Here is a 20,763-nt window from a genome sequence, read left to right as displayed (position 1 = left end):
GCTGTGCTAGCTGGTGTCCTCCAGCTCCCCTGCCCCACTGAGCAACAGCAGGCACAGAAATGCTCTGCTTCATCACCATGACTGAATGTCCTCTCATTACTTTCCCTGGTCCTGCCTGACCTGAAGCCTGATGACATCCCAAAAGCAGCTGGTTTAAACCTACAGCTTCTGAGTGAGGCCCTAAATCTGCACATGCCTTGGGAAGGTTAATCAACCTATAATGTGGACATTTTCACCAGCTCAGCTCATTTGAACACATCAGTGAATGTAAATCAGTGGCTTCCATGTAGAATTTCTCAGTGCCATCAAGAGTGCTGTATTGAACTAAAGATATCTGACTCATTAATAAAGGCAAATAACAGCAAGCCAATATTACTGTTTTACTGAGCTAGAGTTAAATATTTGACCAATAATGAAAACCTATTTCTAACTGATTTGATCCTTTCCTCCCCTGTTTCTTTTAAAGTACATATACATGTGTGGTTTCAATGTTTGGTTTTGCTTAAATTGTGCCTTCTGCCAGATTCCCTGGTGGTTAGAACACATTAAGAACCATACTTTTTATTTCTGTGATTACCACCTCTGTATTGAACCAGCCTTCAATGGCACTTGGTTATTCCTTGCTCCAGCACTGTCACCTACCACCATTGCCATATGGACCTATTTTCTCAGGCAGCATGCAGGGGACGTGCAGGGGCTGTGGCATGCAAACCCCGTTCCACAGAATCACAAAATGGGTCAGGTTGGAAGGCACCAGAGTGACTAATCTGGTCCAACCTCCCTGCTCAAGCAGGGTCATTCATCCCAGAGCACATGGCACAGGATTGCATCCAGATGGTTCTGGAATACCTCCACTGAGGGAGACTCCACACCCCTTCTACACAACCTGTTCCAGTGCACCGTCACCTGCACAGTTAAGAAGTTCTTCTTCATGTTCAGGTGAAACTTCCTGTGCATCACTTTTTGCACATTGCCTCTTGTCCTATTGCTTGGCACCACTGAGAAGAGCCTGGTTTCTGTCAGGTTTCTGTCAAAACTTTGCTCAAACACTAATAGACATGTGAGAATAACAGTACTCCTGAATTAATGATGTCGAAGGCTCCAGCCTTACTCAAATGTGAGAATCCTAGAGGCCCACTGCTTCCAGTTATTTTGGTGAAAAAAAAGAAAAAAGAAAAAAAAAAAAACCAGTTCAATGGGAAAGGTTGGAATTAGGCAAGAGTCAAGGCTGTGGGGCAAATTCTAGTTTTTTTCATCAAAGCGATCAAAGCAATTCGACTGTGCTTGATCTGTCATTGCCAGTGTAGCAGGAGGAAGGGAATTCCCAACTAGCTCCCAAAATAAGGTGTGTGTTGATTATGGAAAGAGGCAGAGAGCCCGAAGGTCAGCATAAAATTACTTTTCTCCCTAGAAAAACATGCCCACACCTCAGGCAAGTTAGCCGCTGGCAGGATCTTAGCATTGTGTTGGTCTCCAAGCATTTGGACACTTGCACTCAGTTTCTTATGAAGAAATAAAACATGCATGAAAGCATGAAAGCAAAAAGTAATTTTTTTTTTGCTCTTTTTATACCATCTTAAGTCCCTCCTGCTACTAGCACTAGCCCACTTTGGGAGATGCTCTGAGGAGAGCATCGAACCAGGGCTTTGCTTTTGTTTTTGGATGGGAAAGAAGCAGCGATGACACTTGTCTTTCAAGCACGGTAGAAAACATGAACTATGAGGACCACCTGCCTGCCTCTGGCAGGCGAGAAGCTGAGCCCAAAGGTTTCACACACACTCCAGCCCTAACACATGGCTGGTGTATTAGGACTGGACAGGAGCCAGCCTTACACCTGGCCCCAGAGACACCAGCCCGTTCCCAGCCCTGTGGGACTGGCACGTTAAGCCAGCAGCACCCACTGCACTGTCTTCTCCCAGCCCCTCACTGCTTTGATGAGGGTCCCTGCTCCACCCTGAGGAGTGCTTCAATCCACTCTTGCCATCTTTCACCAGTTTCTTGTTCCCTTTCCCTGAGACACTTCCTGAAACAAACACCTTCATGCTGAGAAATAGTGGAGAATCAGAAGAGTTATTTAAGAATTAGTTACCATTGTTAAAGACCATAATGGAGAAGCAGCAATCAGTTATTGGCTCTAATTAAGGGGAAACAACCCACACTGGTCTAAAGGTGAGATCTGTGGGGAGCAATGCAGTGATTGCAAACTGACTGTGATTTCTCGTGGGTACTGTGCCTTGGAGGATGTCAATGAAGTTCCCAATAAAGGCACCTTTTCCTTTTCTGTCACTTTTTCCCCAGTGCACTGATGCTGGGAGTTTCACACCCAAGCTTATCGTTTCCTGGCAGGAGATTGAGCAAGCTCAGGCACACGTGGCTGTCACAGACAAGCAGGAGAGTCACCAAAAGGGAATCGAGGTTTTTTGCAGAGCTGTTCCAAGCAGACAGGAGCCATGCTGTCATGTCAGCACCCAGAAAAGATGCACAAGAAGACAGCAAAGGGATGTCAGAACAGACGGCAAGAGATGAAGGAAGGAAAGTCAAGGGGAAAAGTCATGACTTCGGGTCTCTGAAGCACCCAGTGTCACCACAGCAATTACAGGAGATTATTTGAACAGCAGGGCTGGCTGTTGCTCTCTAGGGACAGCAGAAAACTGAGAGGCAGGGAAGTCTGGAGCATTTTCAGGGTCTGAGCTTTAATGCCTAGCACTGCACACATGTTTTACGGGACAGTTGCTTTGAGTTAATTCTGTATGGACTGCTGTCAGGGATGGTTTCAAGCCTGTGTATAAAGCTGCTCACACATGTTTGCTCCCCACATTCATTGAATAAGGGGCACAGGGTGGTTACAGGTTAATGGATTTACAAGCTGAAGTGTTTGCCAGTAGCATTCGGGGCATGGAAATTTGTGCCAGAAACCTTATCAGAGACAAACCATCCTGTGGTGTCCTTTAGTGGAAGCCCAAGTATTAGCTCCTTAATATGTTTACCCTGAGATAAATCCACAGTAACACATTGATGTGCAGGCAATTAATTGGGATGTGCCCCAGTGCAAGGACAATACTCAATAATAAACCTCTTTAAGATTGTCCTTCTGAACAATGTACTGACTACCTGCCTAGCTCCATATCTAAAAATACAATGACCCTGAGCCTCACATAATCCCAGGGACTTTCCTGAAAAAAACATGAGGGCAGGTTAAGGACCTTCTTGCCTGGTTGGATTGGTTGTGAGGCAGAAAGGACCACAACAGCACCCACAGCATCATTTGATATGTTTAATAGCTGCTTAGCAAATTAAAAATGACCCTTGAATTTTAAAAGCCCAGGAGATGGAGGGAAGTGGGAATGTGGCTACACTATGAGCTGTGCTTAGAAAAGTCTTTTTGGCCTTGTGGAAAGCATGTGATGAACCAAAGCATTCCAGAAAAGGGGAGCATTAGAGAGAATCTGATCTCTCCCTACAGCACGGAGCTGCTAAATGCAGGGCAAGCCCTGGGAGATGCCTCCCTTCAGCTGTAATGGTGCTGTTTGTAGCAGACCATTAACAGATCTAACCCGTCCTCCAGGTGACTGTTTTTTTGATGTCTCATTATCCCTCCTGTTTCTTAGCCTGCCTCATCCAGTCCTTGGGATCAGCTCTTTCCTGAATAAGGGACAACTGCCTTTGAGGTGAGGAGGAAGATGTTGTACGAAGACGTTGAAAACAAACTTGCCTGTCAGGAGCGTCTGCCTTGCAGAACACATTTTTCAGCTTTGAGGGTGGCCTGCTTAGCCAAGCCTGACTATTTCACCATGCTGTGGAGGCTGCCCTGGTATTAATTCACCTCAAAGAGCAGGTTGAAGTCATTAAAATATTTTGCAGGTGGTTCCTTGAATTCATGGTGCAGCTGGATCCAGCCTAAAGGGAGAAAAAAAAGGAAAGAAGGAGAAGAGGCAAGTTCTGATGAAACACAAATTAACATAACTCATAGAAGGGAAAGCAAATCTGTTTTCAATCTCTACAACAAAGCCAAGCAACACATCAAGCTAGAAAGGAGAAATGTCAGCCAGGCAGTGCTGGGGATTTTATTGCTTTAGCACAAGTGCTTCTCCATGGTCCCAGAAGTGCCCAGGTGCTACTGCAGCAGCCAGACCCCCTGGGCACAGGTCTGGGTATGCAGGGATGTGGGGGGCTTCACAACAAGGCCTCTGCTCCCATATGGGTCCAGACTCAAGGTTTGTTTTAATGCTCTGGCACTAGAACTTGTGTGTTGGCCTCAATTTCTCTTGTGCATGGAAACTCTCCATGTAATGCACCATTTCTTGCCCATAGGGCTGGATACACTTTTTTCAGGGGGTGCTGACCAGGGCTGAGCTTGGCAGTCCATGGGACACTCACAAGGGAGATCCCAGATCTGGTACCTCCATGAGCCACTGGTGGGCAGATCACCCACAACCTGCCTTGGCATTCCCTGGATTCAGCAGTGCCTCCCGATGTCCATGGGCATCACAGTCCTTGGTCCTTCCTCAGGGAGAAAAAGGCATTTTAACATAAACATCATCACACTGGAGGGCTGTACTGGGTCTGGCCAGGATGGAGGTATCATTCTCCACAGCAGCCCAACATAGTAGGGCAGTGTGCCTTGGATTTGGGGCTAAGCCAGTGCTGCTAAACACGGATGGTTTTGCTATTGGTGAGCAGAGCATTGAGACTGGGAGCAGGCTGGGGTTGGGCAAGAGACTGGGAAGGGACATGGGTGAGGCTGTGACCCAAACAGACCCCAGGGATGCTCTGCACCATATGATGTCAAACTCAGAGATTAGAAGTTCAGGGAAGGAAGGAGGAAGGGAAGATGTTTGCGGTTTGTGTATTTGTCAGCCCAAAAAGCCATCATGCATGCTGAGGCCCTGATTCCCAGGAAACAGTTGCCTATCTGCCTGCTGATGGGAAGTGGAGAATGAGTTCCTCTTTCTGCTTTGCTTGCAAGTGCATATTTTGCTTTCCCTATTAAACTGTCGTTATATCAACTCATGAGTCTTTTCACCTTCCATTTTCTCCCCATCCTTTGTGAAAGAGAACTGAGAAAACATTTGGGTGGCTGTTTGGCTGACGGCTGGAGTAAATCCACCACAAGAACTGGTATGTCAAAATTTACCACACTTGTTCACTGCAAAAAGACAAAAGACTGAAAAATCAGGTAAAATAGGAAAAAGAAGAACCAAGTTAGTCTACTGGCAAGCCTATGACTGATGAGGCAATTTTATAGCTCTGGGTGTTGCTGGCTTTGTGGTAGATATATATGGGCTGTGTCACAGGTCAAACCACAGCTACTTGCTTTTTTTCTGTGGGAGAGCAGTGTGGTCTGTGGGCAGGATTACTTTTGGGCGTTTTGAAGCCCATCTGCTGAAACATGAGTGCAAGTACTAGGATAAGGGGTAGACTGTCACCTTTCCTGGCTGCAACCCCCCACTTCAGTCTAGAGACAACAGCAGAAATGGTGGCGGTTCCTGCCCCAGGCTACCCAATATGAGGTCTGTTTGAGCCACACATTCTTTTTTCACTCTTCCTTGGAGGGGAATAAAAGCCTCCTGAATGCTGCACTTTTATACCTAAGACAGTCTGCAGTCAAATAGACGAGTCTGGAAAAATTACCATCTTGTGGATAAATGGAGAAACACCTCTTGTCTAGGATATCTTCTCATCTGGGGAAAAATATAAACCTTTAAAACATTGCAACTTCAGTTCTTTCAGGATAAATGGCTGTCCTGAGAAGGCTGATGCCTGTGCAAGCTCCCTCTCAGAATCACTGCTGGGAGGCTGTTGATGTCTTTAGCTGTTGCCAGGCTGGAGTTTGGTGTTGCATCCCTTTGCTTTGCCATGAGCTCTTGGTGGTGGCAAATGCCTGCAGTGGACAAGAGTGATGGAAGGAGATGAGAAAGGTAGTGGATGTGGCCAGGGACTTTTTGCTCCACCAGCCACTTCCAGGCCACTTCCTTTTCCCTCCACCAGATCCCCCAGGCCCGTGACATTGAGGCAGCTGTGGTCTGTTTATAAAACTTGGTTCAGATGTTGGTGCACATTTACAACGAGAACATGAGGAGCATCTTCTGTATGAATGTAGGAAAGAAAGGGATGAGCTGGAGGACTACAAGCTCTTCCTTGAGTGCCAGCAGAACATGTCAGGGGAGGCAGGATGAGCAGCAGGAGGAGAGGGACCAGGGCTTTCTCACAGACAGCCTGACAGATAAGGCTGATGGTCCAGCAGACGTGTCCCATAATGTGCTGGAAACTGTTATTCTATAAATAACCCCATTGTTTCAGCAAAACATCAACCTAGGGAGACTGCACTGAATCAGCAGTTTCTTTTCTTTTTTTCTTTCCTGATTGCAAAATCAGAGTCAAGCTATTGCTGCAGTCGGTGATGATACAGTGAGAAATGAAAGACAGCAGAAAGCAGGATGGGAGCACACACAAAGGCTGAGCCAGCATGTTGGGACATGGTCTCTGCACCCAAGGCGTGGCCCAGACCCTCGGCACCACACGCACTGGGAAATCAGCTGCCTGTTCTTAGAGGCTGGCATTGAGATAGAAATGCACCACGACCACCCAGACAGCCAGATGTTCACCTGAGCCATGAGAATGTGGCAGCTTGCAGAGCTGCATGGGGCTGCATCAACTAGAAATAAAGGTTAGACCAGCTGGGTAGGCAACTGCAGTCAGAAGGATCATGACTTTCCCCCCAAAAGTGGAGAACTGGACTTCAAAACCTGAAGCACTGCAGTTTGGGGCTGTCAAAATCAATGGAATCTTCTCCTGCTTTTGCACCCATGCCAACTGGGCTGCTGAGAGTGGCATGGCCAGAACATGATCATGATTCACGTGAAAACTTATCCCTGAGCTTCTTTCTCAGGGAAGGAGGGCACAGGGATCTCATTGCACCTTTTGTCTTTAGGAGGGCTTTTGAGAACTATGTGTGCCAGCTTATTTTTAATACTTCGAAATAAAATGGATTTGACTAGAAGTATTATTAAAAGCCTCTCTGCTGTAAATCTGCTCTCTGCATGCACCTGAATCACATCTGTCCCTATAGACATCCACTTGGCAGCACAAGAGCAGCCATTCCCAGCTCATCACCTAGCAAGAGAAGATGGCTCCAGGCTTATGCAGAGTGGTCAGCTGGACCACCAGAACCATCAGAAATGGGCTCGATATGAGCCCTTACTCCTGTGAGGAGGTGATGCCATGATGGGAGAGGACGCACAGGCAGTTACTGTGGCTCAGCCGATTGGTGGTGATCCTCCCTAATTCAAGGGGATATCTGAGCCCTTCACAAGGAAGCAAATTATCCCAATTCCTACACAGAGTGTAGTAGAATGTTTAAAAATGGAGGATTCCTCTTCCTCCCTGCTGGGGACAAACCAGGTCACAGCTGCACAAGCACATTTGAAAGGAGAACACAGAAGTGGGTTCAAAAATCCCCATTTGTGGTTTAAGCCTTTCAGAGATTTGTACATCAGGTGCAGAACAGAGGGCTTCACTCTGCACTGTCAGGGTGTGGATCTCCAGCTCACCCCTACCTGAAGATTTACTACATTTCATTCCATGGCCAAGCAAAGCGGCGAGGACACAGCAGCGCCAGGGATGAGCACAGAGCTGCAGCCCAGGACCAAACCGTGTGACAGTGACTGCCTTGCACCTCGGGGAGGGCAGGACGTGGTGGTGGCAGCGTGGATGCGAACGGCTCTGCCCAGCTCCTACCGAAGGCTCCTGCCTGTGGGCTTGGGTGAGTCCCTTTGCTTTGCAAAAGCAAAATCAAACCCAACATAAATGGAGAAGTCAAAACGCCGAATGCCATGGCGAGGTCTGCAGGGGGGAGTTTGGCAGCATGAGGGTAAAGAAATGGTGAAGAGGTAGGAATTGTGTCCATGGGTATGAAAAACTCATCAGGGAGGAAGCAGGAGCTGGAGAGATTTTGTCAAGGAGGCTGCAAGTGTCTCTTTTCCATATCATCCCAAACCCATCTGGGTTTCAGCATCCCCCATCCCATCATCATTCACTTGTCTTTACAACTCCTCCTGATTCTTTCCCTCCTTGCACTTGAGTCTCACACAATCTACTGATGTACACCTTGGTGCACATTGTTGTGTGTTCCACTATGACAAAGTCCTCATCCTCCCCTCCCAGGACAGGGATTGCCAAGCTGATATTGAACACGGAATCTTCTTGGCTATCTTCTTGAGGAGCTTTACTTGTGTTAGGAACAAATTCCATGCATCCATCTCATGCCTAACCCCATAACAATGCAGAGATATTGAACAACTCCAGGTTGAAGATCTTCCAGGTTCGTGCCCAAGGCTCCCTGGATTCCAAGTGAGCACATGACTGAACATCTTAGCTGTGGGATTTTTTGAGGAACTGTTCAAATTACCACATCAGAGTTCTCAGTACTCTATAAAAACTGAGCAGATAGGAAATGCATATCAGATAGCATCAAATCAGGAGGCGGAGAGGAAGTCCCTCCAGCTCTTTGTTGTCTATAGTCTTACAAGGCTTTAAGTTAGCCACAAGAAACTTGTCATGACATTTAAAGACAAATACGGGGAAGATGGAAATACGAGTGATATGAACACTTTCAGTGTTTCAGAAAAGATTGGGTTTGCCTCAGCTTCTACCACAACCTTTCAGATAAGTGGTAAGGTTTCTTTTTATTAAATGGATTTATATGGATTTTATCTGGTCTAAAACAACACATAAAAATGAAATATTGCATATTAAATTCTTTTTGCAGTGATTTTGCTAGTAAATTAACTACCATTTAAAATAGAAGTATGTCAAACTACCATTTCTAGCCAAAAGCTGATGCTGAGCATCAGAAAAAATGATTTTCCTGTTTTAGAAAATGTCTCATTTTCTTGAGTAAGACTTTCATGTGTAATAGTTAAGATACTAAAATCACCAGACTCAATAAAAAAAGTAAGTTTATGAATTTTTTAGCTGAATAGAAAAGCTTCATTGCTGACTAAGCCATTCTATTGTAAAACCAATTAAAATACTGTAGTCTTTTAAAACTAAGACTTTAAAGTCCTGATTACATTACTTTGTAAAAAAAGAAAAACCCCAATTGAGGGTAACTTACTGAATGTCTGACATAGCTAACAATGCTTCTGAAATACTTTTTTCTCCCTGAAGGCCAAAATTCAACAAAGCCATGTATTTATTTTACACTTGCTGGTAGTCATTGGTTTTACATGTTATGACTTGATTCAATTTGCTCTGCAGTTCAGCTTATTATTGATTTTTCATTTATTTTGATGCATACATGCATCACTGTTGGAATCATGTGTATGCAGCGGTCTGGATAGAGAAGGAATTGCCCTGAGCAACCCTCCGAATGGCAGCTTGGGACAATTAAAAGCAGTGGGAACAGGGAGTTTATTGATGCAGAAAGGGGAAAGCCACCACATTCACACTGCTATAGGCTGGATTAAGTCTTGATGGAATTGAGCTGGTTAAATTAACTAAGGAAAAGATGGCCAAGAAGACTGCAGTGCAAAGCCTGGAGCAGAGGAAGGCAGCCTGCCTTGCTGGCAGGATCAAGCACTCTCACAGAGGGTCCTTGCCGCTCCTCACTGCTGGAAAGCACTGTGGCCAAGCCTGAAATGGCTGGAAGCAAGCAGAGCTTGTAGGGAAGAGATGTGGGAGAGTGTCTACCCTTCTTGTCCTGGTTTTTAGAGCCTCAGAGCCATAAAAAGGCATCCACATGCTGTGTTCGGACAGCCCTCAGCATCTACCTGCTGCTGCTGACGGCCGGCCAGGGGCTGCTGATGTACAAAGGTAATGCTACAACCTTGCCAAGGGCTTGGCATCAAAAGAGAGCTTTGCTGGGTGCTCCTGGGGGCCTGGGCAAGTGGGAATGAGCACACAGATCGGGAACCTCTGAGGGAGCACAGAGGCTCCTCCACACACCTCCAGGCAAAGCAGCCGCTGCAGGGGACAATTCCCCCACCCTGTACGTGTGCTTTGCATTTGCAAAGGCATTCCCAGCTGCACTGCTGGCTGCAGCAAGGACTGGCACATGAAAACCACCTCCCCGGGTCTAACAGGGGTGGTCTTTATCCCCCGGTGTCCTCCCCAGGTGCTGAGGAACTGCTCTGCCAAAATACCATTTCCCAGCCAGACCGGGCAGTGAATATTCATTGCATGGGCTTTTTGTTTCCTCAGTATTTAAGATGCAGAGAGAGATATTGAAACTTCAAGAGCAAAATGCCTCCTATACAGAAGAGATTCTGAAGAGCTCCTTTGGCAACTATCTGGCTTTGGCAAGAAGCTCTACTGAGAAGAGCTTTCTCATGAGACACGAAGAAAACTGGAGGAGAAGCTTAGAAGAGCAAATCACCATAATTAAAAGTAACAATGCAAACTTGATGATGAGGATGAACAACATCACCGTGGTTGCAGGTATGGCTCTCCATGCTGGCTCTGCAGTGGGGAGACCCCACTCCTCCGCATCACTGGCAAAGAGGGGCTGAAAACCCGGTTTAGATGATCCAATAACTAGGGCAAGATTTAATCTTCCTGTCAGTTAGTGATGCCCCCATGCCCAGGGTTGGAATCTATAGGTGCTCCAGCACCTATAGGAGCTGGAGCACTGCACTGTGCAAACCCCCAGAGCCCCTTGCAGCTGCACCTGTGGCTCTGGGCTCCTCTCCCCTCCAGTGATTTGCAGATTTGGACTCTAGATGCCATCCAAAAGGGGGGTATCTCCAGCCCACATCTCAAGCCTGTCGATCTCATACTGCTGTGTTCCTCACTGGCTGCTGACTACTGAAAAATATGCATTAAATATCTATTTCAGGGCCTCCTGGACGCAAAGGAGATCCTGGTCCACCAGGTATGTTGGTAAATGAGCCACAACTTCTCTTCTTTTCCTCTTTTTCTTTTTTTCATCTAAGAGACCTTAAGTGAGGATTTGGGATTTCAGTCCCCAGACCAAGACCCTACCCAGTGTGCAGACACCCAATGCTCTGGCCATGAGAAGACCTGCTGTACCTTTTCACTGATCCTCCAGGAGCCTTGGCTAGCCCGAATGCTCCCACAGAGGTCCCTAGGAAAACATTGGCACAGACTCAGGAATGGCTGAGTGCAAGCTCTGCCCTCCACAGCCATGCCCAAGCTGCTGCCCTGGGTACCTGGGGGTTTGGGTAGAACTACACCCTCCTTAGGAGGTAAATATCTCCAGACTGTGAGGATGCAGCAAGTCCTGGTCTAGTGCTGGCTCCCCTCTGAGCAGAGGCTGGACCAGGAAACAGTTTCTGTGATCCTGTGATGATGACCTAAGATGCAACCCTTGTTAGGTTAGGTCTGTAACTCATCCATCCCTACTTCTTGGCTACAATGATGAGATTTTCTGAAGGAAAAAAATAAATTAAAAATTGTGTTTTCATATCTTCCTGGCTGCACTTACGACACTTACGAAACAGCACCTCCTGCCAAGCAATGTTATTACACATCAGAGCCCAATAGTTCAGTGCATTTTCATGGAAGATCTCCCCAATGGTCCCCATGAGCTGAGGCTGGCAAGAACACAAGCTGGCCCCTGCCCAGCTGAGCACTCAGCTGAGCTCCAAGGACTTTACTCAAGTGGTTGTGCTGGTCCCTGCCAGCTGAAGATTGGCCTCACTGGTGACTGAAATCGTGTGAGCAAAGGATGATTAAAAAATTCATCTCTTCTTCTTAGCCATTACTGTGGATAGATGATGTGTGTCAGCTGATATATATATTTTCCATCCCAGGGTTACAGGGACCACCAGGGACAAAGGGAGACCAAGGTAAGGCTTTTCTGACACCTGAATTACTTCTGTGTATGAACATAAAGTGGCTTTATGGATGATTTTATGAGCAATCATGTCCTCAGCCAAGGTGTGAGTAAGAATGTCATTGGAGTTGAAGGAAATAAGCCTATGTAGAGCTAATGTGAGCAAAAGAAAAACTTAGCTGGAAAAAATCTTATTTTAAAAGTCAATGTGCAACAGCCACAGTGGGCCAATTTGCCACTGTTACCAGCACCACTCTCAAGTGCACAGAGAGTGGAGTTTGGCTCATGCTCGCAGCTGTGGTGGGTGTCCTGCTGCTGGCATTCACTAGACATGGCACCCCATGAAGCCTCAGAAAAATGGTGTTGTCCTTGCAGGCATACATGGACCCCAGGGTGAGAAGGGGAGCAAAGGAGCTCCTGGTCCTACTGGCCCAAGTGGTGATCCAGGAGCGAAAGGAGAAAAAGGAGAGATAGGGCTTGCAGGTAAGACTTCTTCACTATCTCAACATTTTTAATGTTCTCACACATATTTCTTTTTAAACCCATTCTAGATAAAACACCAGAAGAAGTCTTCATAGGTCAGTATTCATAAAAATCCAAGCAGCCCTGAGCGTGGCTTGCCAGTCAGTGAGGGAGCTGGATAAACAGGACACTTGACCTGATCTGCAGGGGTTTAATTTCATGTCATGCTTCAGCAAATCTCCCAAAGGAGGGCAGGGAGAAGGGGCCATGTAAAATGTTGACTCTGCACCATGGAAGTCTCTTTACAGAGTGACCTTGTCTAATGAAAGCCACAGATATTCAATTATCAGCTTATCCTAGATTAAAGCAGTGATGTTTACAGTAGGATTTTCATGGTATAAAATAATACAATACAATTTATATGCACAAGCATGTGGATGTTAGTCCTCATTTCAGTGGAACCTCTTTCTGAGAGCTTTATATCTTACATAAGCCTGGCTTTATACACCTGAAGTAGAAGAGTTATGCAACATGTTTCTCCCATGTGACATGCATTATGGATAGCTGTTACTCAGTGGTCTCACACAGGCTGAAAACAGGAGAGGAAAAGAAAGCAGATGATGTGTGTGGTGCAGAGCAGGGAGGACAGCTGGGCAGGTTGATAAGAGCTTCCTCAGATCTTCCATCAGATTCTGGATGCCCCAATGCTCTCATTAGCACAAGATGCTCCAGAAGAGAAGTGATTGTAGGAGGAATACCAAAAGGCAAGGACTTTGGGATAATTCTAGAGCAGAAAGATGGAGGAGATATAGGTCTTCAAATGAGGCACTTTTGAGCAATTCAGCTCATTTGGAGCATGCTGATCACCTGTTCGGAGAAGAGAAAATAAAGGGGAGATGAGAGAACTCTCTGGAAGCACAGGAGTGGAATATGCTGCCTTCTATCTCCACTGTGGCTAGGAGCAGGGAAGCGTTCAGACTGGGGTAAGGGATATTTAACTAGAGGAGAAACATTCCAGTAGTAGGGATAGTTTGGGGAATAGATTGGAGAGGCGTCATGGCACCACTACAAGCCTGTAACAGCAGGCCAGCCAAACATCTGGCCAGAGAGGCTGACGGAGCCAGAGGTGGATCAGACAGACCAGCTCTGTCCTCCTACAGCTTTATGGGAATGTCACCGAGTGGTAAGTGCTGGTGTGAGGCCAAACCTTGCTACTGCTGTGGCCGGACAGAGGTGCTCCACAGGCTGCAGAGACAACAAATCTGTTTTTTTGAATTTATAGATGTGTGCTATGCTGTTTGATAGGTCCCCAAGGACAGAAAGGTGACATGGGCAAGAAGGGAGACCCTGGGCCCCAGGGACCTGTGGGTCCTCAGGGACAGCATGGAGTCCCAGGACTGCCAGCTCACGATGGTAAGTGCAGAGGACACAGTGTGACAAGGGTGCAGGGCTGCCCCAGCTGAGGGGCTGGGCTAAGCCTCGTTAGCACTGATGCCAGGATATCATTACAGGTAGCCCAGGGAAGCCTGGACCTCCTGGGCCGAAAGGAGAGGAAGGTAAGCAGTACAGAAGGTGCAATTTCTTGTAGAGACATCAGACTGATATCTTTTATATGGTGTTTCATGACAAGGAAAACTACAGCCGGTCTAGATCCCAGCATGGGTGAGAGAAGATGAGGATTAGATGAAGAAATCATGCCAACATTTCAATGTCATCGAATCTCATCCAGCAGCCTTGGCTGTCTCATCTGGGCCCCACTCACTGTGCAGGAGACTGAGAGGGAAAGAAGGGCCATGTCCTCCTTCCTGACGCGTGTGCGCGCACAAGGGCAGAAATTGTTGCTCTTTGAGGAGAGCACTTGTGCGTTTCAAGGCTGGCAATCGGCCAGGACCTGCGTCCATGCAGCCTTTCACTCCAGATCATTCCTCACTGCATTGCTAAGGTTAGCACTGCCAGGGGAGGATTGCAATTCAGAGAGACCCAATTTGGCCTTCGTAAGTTCAACTCAGAGTACAAGGGCTGGTGATCAAGCTGTCTTTTTATCTCCTTCATGTGTTGTGTTACATTTCATGTGTGCTGCTTTCACTCAACCTCAAGGTGCAGCTGGACAACGTGGACCTCCTGGAAGTCCTGGCCTCGATGGCAGACCTGGTCAGAAAGGGGAGAAGGGGGACCAGGGCCCCAGAGGTAGCCCAGGTACAGCACTGCTCAAACTTGTAACTCATTGATCTTCTACTCTGGCCCCACTTTGTGTGATGGCTTCACCCTTACTGATTTATTTTTCATTTTAGGAATACAAGGCATTTCTGGACTCAAAGGTGATCAGGGAGAACAAGGAATAGCAGGTAAAGTAGAATAAAACAGGTTTTGGGTCAACAGCACACATCATGCAGACACTGGAAAGGGAACTACAACACCAAGAGAAGATCTCTTGAGTCCTCTTCTTGGAGCTCCAATGCATCCCAGGATGCCATGGCACTCCTGGCACTCTGGCAGGCTGCTGTGGGCTGACTACTCACCAGAGAGTTGTTTCTACCATCTGTAATATGCATGAGGGGGTGATGGTGCCTGAATTTTTGTATCAATTGAAAACTCACAAACAAAGCAGCAGTTTAAGATGAACTTCAGGAGAAGATGTTTCTCCACTGCCTGTATTTTTTTTTTTGACATGGTCTGCACTGAGTATGATGTGAAATAAGACACCTGATTCAGAAATAGATGTTTATAGTGTAGACACCTAAACTAGATGAGTTAAAATCCATCATAAATACTAATTTGTATAAGCTTTTATTAATGTATAAAGATCACTCTTGTAAATGTTTGTTTGTTTGTATGATCTTAGGACCTCCAGGGCAAAAGGGAGCAAAGGGAGACCAGGGCCCACCAGGTAAACCCTTATAGCATGATTTATTCTGATGATGCAAAGCACTTTAGGTGCCACATTCCACTGTTCTGCATGAATGTGAAATGTTTGTCATGCCCTTTCCTTGGGAAGGGACAAAGGCAATGACTTTTTTGCTTTCCACCCAGGTACCCCAGGCCCAGTTGGTCAAAAAGGAAGCAAGGGTGATTACGGCACTAAGGGTCTGAAAGGAGAACCAGGACTGAAAGGAGCCAAGGGAGAGAGCGGATATCCTGGTAAGGCTCTTTGCCACAGGGTCTGTGGAGCTGATGGTGCATTTGGATTTGGGACCGTAGATCACAGACTGGCACAAGCAACTCTGGGGCGTGTTTGCAGAGCTCATTTGCAGGAACTCAACAGACAGATCAGCCTTCCCAGCAGAGGAATGCACAGGGTGTCACGTGTACACCCTGGGAGGTGTGCTAAAAGACATGCAAGAAAACAGATGCATTAGATTTTCTCAAATCCCCTATTTCACAGAAAACTGGAACAACCCACACTCCTCTCTGCTTTGCTCAGAGACATCTTGTAGCACACCATGTCACTTGGATAAATCCCATGTAAACACAGCACTGAGGAACATGGAATAGTGAAGCTGTTGGAAACACCTAACAGTGAGGCCATTTAATTATGCCTTGCTAACTGTAGGACACAAAAACTGTTCAAAAGGTCCAACACTACAGCTACTCTCCATCCTTGACTCCTCTCCCTTCCAATCACAGGGTGTTTCAAAAAATCATAAGACCTGTAGCAAAAAAACCCCCTAACAGTTGTTACAACAGCCCATGGGAAGCAAACTGTGCTCCAGATGCTATTTTCTTTCAATTGTTCACACAGGATAGTACAGGAATCCTCAGAAATAAACTAGATTCTATGTGGGGCTCCTCCATGCACTCCTCCTCTGGAGCTTTGCATCTGGAGGTAGCTTTGGACAAAAGAACTCATTGGGTTTTTTCAAACACCCTTACCCTCAAGACCAAGATACTCCACAGAAATGTGGAGGACTGTTGAGAGCACCTTTCTTCTCTCCCTGGAGAGCAAATCCCTGGATGTAGGTCTTCCTGGAAGTACTTTGGGAGATACCATGCCTACTCCTGGAGATCCCAAAGTCTGTCAAAGATGTCAGTTTACAGGGAAATGAGATACATTTCCCACAAGTGAATGAATAGATGGGTTTTTTAAAGCGGCCCTTTTCTTGGGTCACACATTAGGAAGATCCTACTTTTCCTGCCACGTTTCTTTTACATATCCTTAGTCACTTCAGGGTGTTCATTTTCTACAAGGGGAGGAGTCTGCACATCTCTGACTCATACAAGCATTCAGAACTAGATAATAACTGGATTTTTCCAGAAGCAACAGTCAAATGTTTGCTTTTCTATTTTGCAACAGGTTCCCAAGGAGTAAAAGGGAGCAAAGGTGAAAAAGGAGAAGGTACTGGACTTTTACTTCTTCTCTCACTTGCCTTCTGGTATCAAAGCTACCTGACATCAGGCCCAAAATCCCCCTCTACTCACACAGCACAGCTAACAGAGCTGAGGAGCCTGTGGTCTGAGCTGCAGCCTGGTGTCTCCAAATACAGGGGGAGCTCCTGAATTGTTTGGATTTGAGCTACCAGTAACCTCTGGTCCCACCCTGGAGGCGGGAACATCCCTCTGGTTTGGGTGGTCACTGCTCCTGTCTGTCAATGTCTTTCCTTATGCCTGTATGACCCTTAGAGTTATTTTCTTCTCCTCTGAACTCTCAGTTGGCCTCAGTAATTTTGTACGACTCGTGGGAGGAGACAGAAGGGGCCGTGTGGAAATCTTCCACAAAGGGTCCTGGGGAACAATATGTGACGATGGCTGGAGCATCCGAGAGGCCGGCGTAGTCTGCCGAATGCTGGGATTCAACCGTGCGGTCTCTTACTTCACAGCCTCAGCAGGTGAGTCCACTACAGCTTTACACCTCTCCAGGCCTGCCACGGGTGCTTACACACACCACAGCAAGGTCACCCACACGAGCAGCAAGTGATCTCCTCAGCAGGGCAGCTCGTTCCTCTTGGGATGAGGCAGCAGCATGTCAAGTGCTGCTTGACCTGTGCCCAAAGACTTGATTTCCAACGAGCCATCCACACAACCCAACACATGCCCACTATCCACAGGGCTCTCTTTAGAAAAAAAAAAATGCATACTCCTCTTTCTCTCATCCAACAGTTTTTTGTTTGTTTGTTTGTTTGATTTTCCAAAGGCACCGGACAAATTTGGCTCGATGACGTAAATTGCAAGGGGAGTGAAATTACAATTACGGACTGTAGCAAGCGTGACTGGGGTGCACACAACTGCAACCACAACGAGGATGTTGGGGTGGAGTGCACTTGATGGGACACCAAGTCTGTCCTGGGAGCTGCTGCTGCCTCTGCTCTCCGTGGAGCTTTTCATCAGGCTGTGCTTTTGTGCCTCTCTACCAGGTCATAAAAATATTGACAAAGAAAGTTGAATTTTTCACAAATCAGTAACAGTTGCAAGACCTACAGGTAACCTGAAACATCCCAGCTGTCACAAAACAATTGGAGTTCAGGCATGTGAGCCAGTTCACAGCTTTTCCAGCTACCTGACATCAGCTCATCTGCAGGAGCTCACGTGTGTGACCTCTAAGTCCACAGGGGAGGTGATGGTCCACATTAGCTTAGTGCAGTAAGGATCAGTGTGCAGAAACCTGCACTTACTGCAGCTGAGCTGGCTAGTCCATCTTCATCACAGTACAGTTGTGAACCTGAGCTTAAAACCCCCAGGGAAGTGCATACACCCAAAACAGCAGATGCTCAGAAATCATCAGATGATCACTCTGGCATGCAAATATAAATATTCTTCAGAAAGTATGCTGATCACACATTGAAGCGCAAAAATAAGTGCCCGGGATCTAGGTGCCATACTATCCTGGTTTAGCACAGCGCTTTGTTTTGACCTTAGCTAAGTCCCTTGCCTTCTCTGTCAGCATTTCCTAACCTGTCTCCAGGAGCAATATCCCTTACTTATCTGGTGTATAAAGCTAAGCTTTTCATACCTTTTGAAATTAAATGCTCCAGTAAAGCAAAATCATGACAAATAAAAAATGTAGCAAAGCATGAATAAGCTATCGATTGGTGTTAAATATAAATAAATAAACAAATAAATAAACAAATAAATGCTTGAATAGATAAATAAATAAAATTATAGACACACACACCTGTAGATGTATTAGGGAGAAAATATTGAACTGGGCTTTCCTGGATCCCATGCGATTGATGCAGTTTACGTTCAACAAATAAAGGTTTCCCTGCAAGGACAAGCGCTGGACACATCCTGACGGGATGCCACGAGCGCGGTGGGACCTGCGGGAGGAGCCGCGGGTACCGCGCCAGGACCCACCGGTCCCCTCCCGACACCCCTCCCCATCCCCGCCGCCGAGCCCGGTTGTCTCAAATGCTCCTTCCCGGCACTAAGGGGAGCTCAAGGGCCGCCGCCGCTCCGCAAAGCCGCTGCGGGAGACCCGCGGCACCGGCCCGGCCCCGCGGCTGCGCCTCCGCGCTGCCTTGTGCCTCGGAGAACCGGGGATCCTGCGCATCCCTCTCTGCTCCGCTCTCGTGAAACCCCGCCTGGAGCACTGCGTCCAGCTCTGAGACCCCGGCACAGCAGGGATAGCGACATGCTGGAGTGAGGCCAGAGGGGGCTGCGAAGATGCTCAGAGAGCTGGAGCACCCTTCCTATGAAAACAGGCTGAGAGAGCCGGGGCTGTTCAGTCTGGAGAAGAGACAGCTCTTAGAGCACCTTCCAGCAAGAGAGCTGGAGAGGGATTTTTTACAAGGTCATGTAGAGATAGGACAAGGGGGAATAGCCTTAAACTAAAAGAGAGTAGGTTTAGATTATGTATCAGGGAGAATATTCTTCCTTGTGACAGTGGTGGGGCACTGGCCCAGAGGTTGCCCAGAGCAGCTGTGGATGCCTCATCCCTGAAAGTGTTCAAGGCCAGGTTGGACAGGGCTCCCCTGCCCAGGAGATTGAAATTAGACTACCTTTAAGGTTCTTTCCAACTCAAATCATTCCATGATTCTATGTTGCTAGGAGTGGAATGGCAGTGGTGGCCACAAGGGCCTGGTGATGCATCCAGAGGGTCCCTGTTATGTCCCTGTGCCATAGGGAAGGATTAAAATGTGTTTTATCCTGTTGAACAGCTGACAGCACACGCAGCAAGACCAAAATCTGAGAGTGGGGTGCTTGGTTTGAGGGAATGAGACAGGCTATGGTGGTCTCAGTCCTGGATAACTGCAGCACTGGTCAAACAGTTCTCCAATAAAGGGATTTTACAAAATAAGAACAGATGTTTTTAGGTATTTGTGATGCAGACTCTTACGCCTGATGTTTTGTGAGAGGCTGCTGGGCAGTTGGGACACTTGTACAGGTTTTGCTCCCCACTCTTTAATAGCTAGAAACACAATTTTTAAGGCAAACCATCAGATTTTTCCAACATACCAGAGGTGTCCCCTTGGAGGGACAGAGGAGGGACAGCTGTACAGCTCACCCCCAGCCTTACCACTGTGGGGGCAGGACACAAGTCCCAGCAGTGGCATTTGGAGCCTGAAGCCCAGCACTGCGACCCCCATGCAGCAGGTTTGGGGGGCATTCGTGCTCCACATGTTCACTTCTCCAGTCTAAGGGAAGGTCCACTGGGGCAGGAAGAGTGCTACAAGTCACCACGGGATGGTTGGTGAGCAATAAAAAATCCTTTTGCATCTACAGAAAGGGGTAGCCCTGAGTTTTGGAGGTTGGCTTGCAGGGCCACACCCCCTCCCTCCCAAATACCCAGCTCCAGCTATTCCACCCCAGCTTTGAAGTCTCCCAACTATCCTGCACTGCCCTGAAAGAGCTGCCTGTGACAGCTAACAAGGAGTAGTACAGCTTTGCTTATCATTCATGCCCAGCACCAATTAAAAAGACTTAGTTAAGCAAAATGCAATTACACTGTCATGGATAAAAGGGATACAATTAATTAAAATGGAGCACTTTCCCTTAGGAATGATGTTATTTCCAGATGCTCCCATCCCTGATCATTCCTTGTGTTCTGAAGAGATTTGGAACGGGTGGGGAGAACTGGGGTTTTTTGGGTAGTTCTGTCTCACTAGCTCACGTGTATTTATGAGGTAAGTTAGCAAAGACCCTTGAGGACACAAATCTTTTCTGGAGCCCTAGAGCACCATTTCCAATGTATCTGACACTACCTTTCCAAGGAGACGAACATTTCATAGAGGCTATCTGGCATCAAACTGAGACTTTTCTCCTTTTGGGGAGAAAACTGAACCTTCTGTCATCTCTGAAGGAATGGGGAACAGCCAGACACAGTGGGATATGTGCTGTGGCTGGAAGGATTTTCCAAAATTCACACTTCAACTGCAGTGAGGTTTCCTATCTCATGCCCCATGGGAAGGGAGAGATGCTGAAGAGCAAAACATTTACTAACTAAAAGCCAGTTCTACAGGTTTCCAAGGCCTGAAGTTTATGCTGAGTGCACCCATAACACACCTCCTTAGCAAAATTATTGATGATTCCAGCTGCAAAGATAAAAAAGGTAATTAATGAGTTAAAGACATCGC

The 20,763-nt window shown here is 47.0% G+C and overlaps 1 protein-coding gene across 2 annotated transcripts; it reads left to right on the top strand.

Annotated features, from left to right (window-relative positions):
- Nucleotides 1-7,546: 7,546 nt before the first annotated feature.
- MARCO (macrophage receptor with collagenous structure) lies at nt 7,547-18,329 on the top strand. Of its 2 annotated transcripts, none has more exons than XM_032115115.1 (15): nt 7,547-7,762; nt 9,712-9,813; nt 10,201-10,437; nt 10,835-10,870; nt 11,772-11,807; nt 12,170-12,277; nt 13,562-13,669; nt 13,768-13,812; nt 14,354-14,452; nt 14,548-14,601; nt 15,099-15,143; nt 15,287-15,394; nt 16,548-16,589; nt 16,903-17,079; nt 17,385-18,329. In XM_032115115.1, exons 1-15 carry the CDS (start codon nt 7,582-7,584, stop codon nt 17,513-17,515), a joined length of 1,509 nt encoding a protein of 502 aa, XP_031971006.1. In that variant the 5' UTR covers nt 7,547-7,581; the 3' UTR covers nt 17,516-18,329. The 2 variants fall into 2 exon arrangements, with proteins under 2 accessions (XP_031971006.1, XP_031971007.1); XM_032115116.1 differs by lacking the exon at nt 7,547-7,762 and adding an exon at nt 8,466-8,671.
- The last annotated feature ends 2,434 nt before the right edge of the window (nt 18,330-20,763 follow it).

Source organism: Corvus moneduloides, chromosome 7, assembly GCF_009650955.1.
Source record: "Corvus moneduloides isolate bCorMon1 chromosome 7, bCorMon1.pri, whole genome shotgun sequence".
Taxonomy (NCBI): domain Eukaryota; kingdom Metazoa; phylum Chordata; class Aves; order Passeriformes; family Corvidae; genus Corvus; species Corvus moneduloides.
Note: the sequence above shows the minus strand (reverse complement) of the source record. Positions and strands in the feature narration are given on the sequence as shown.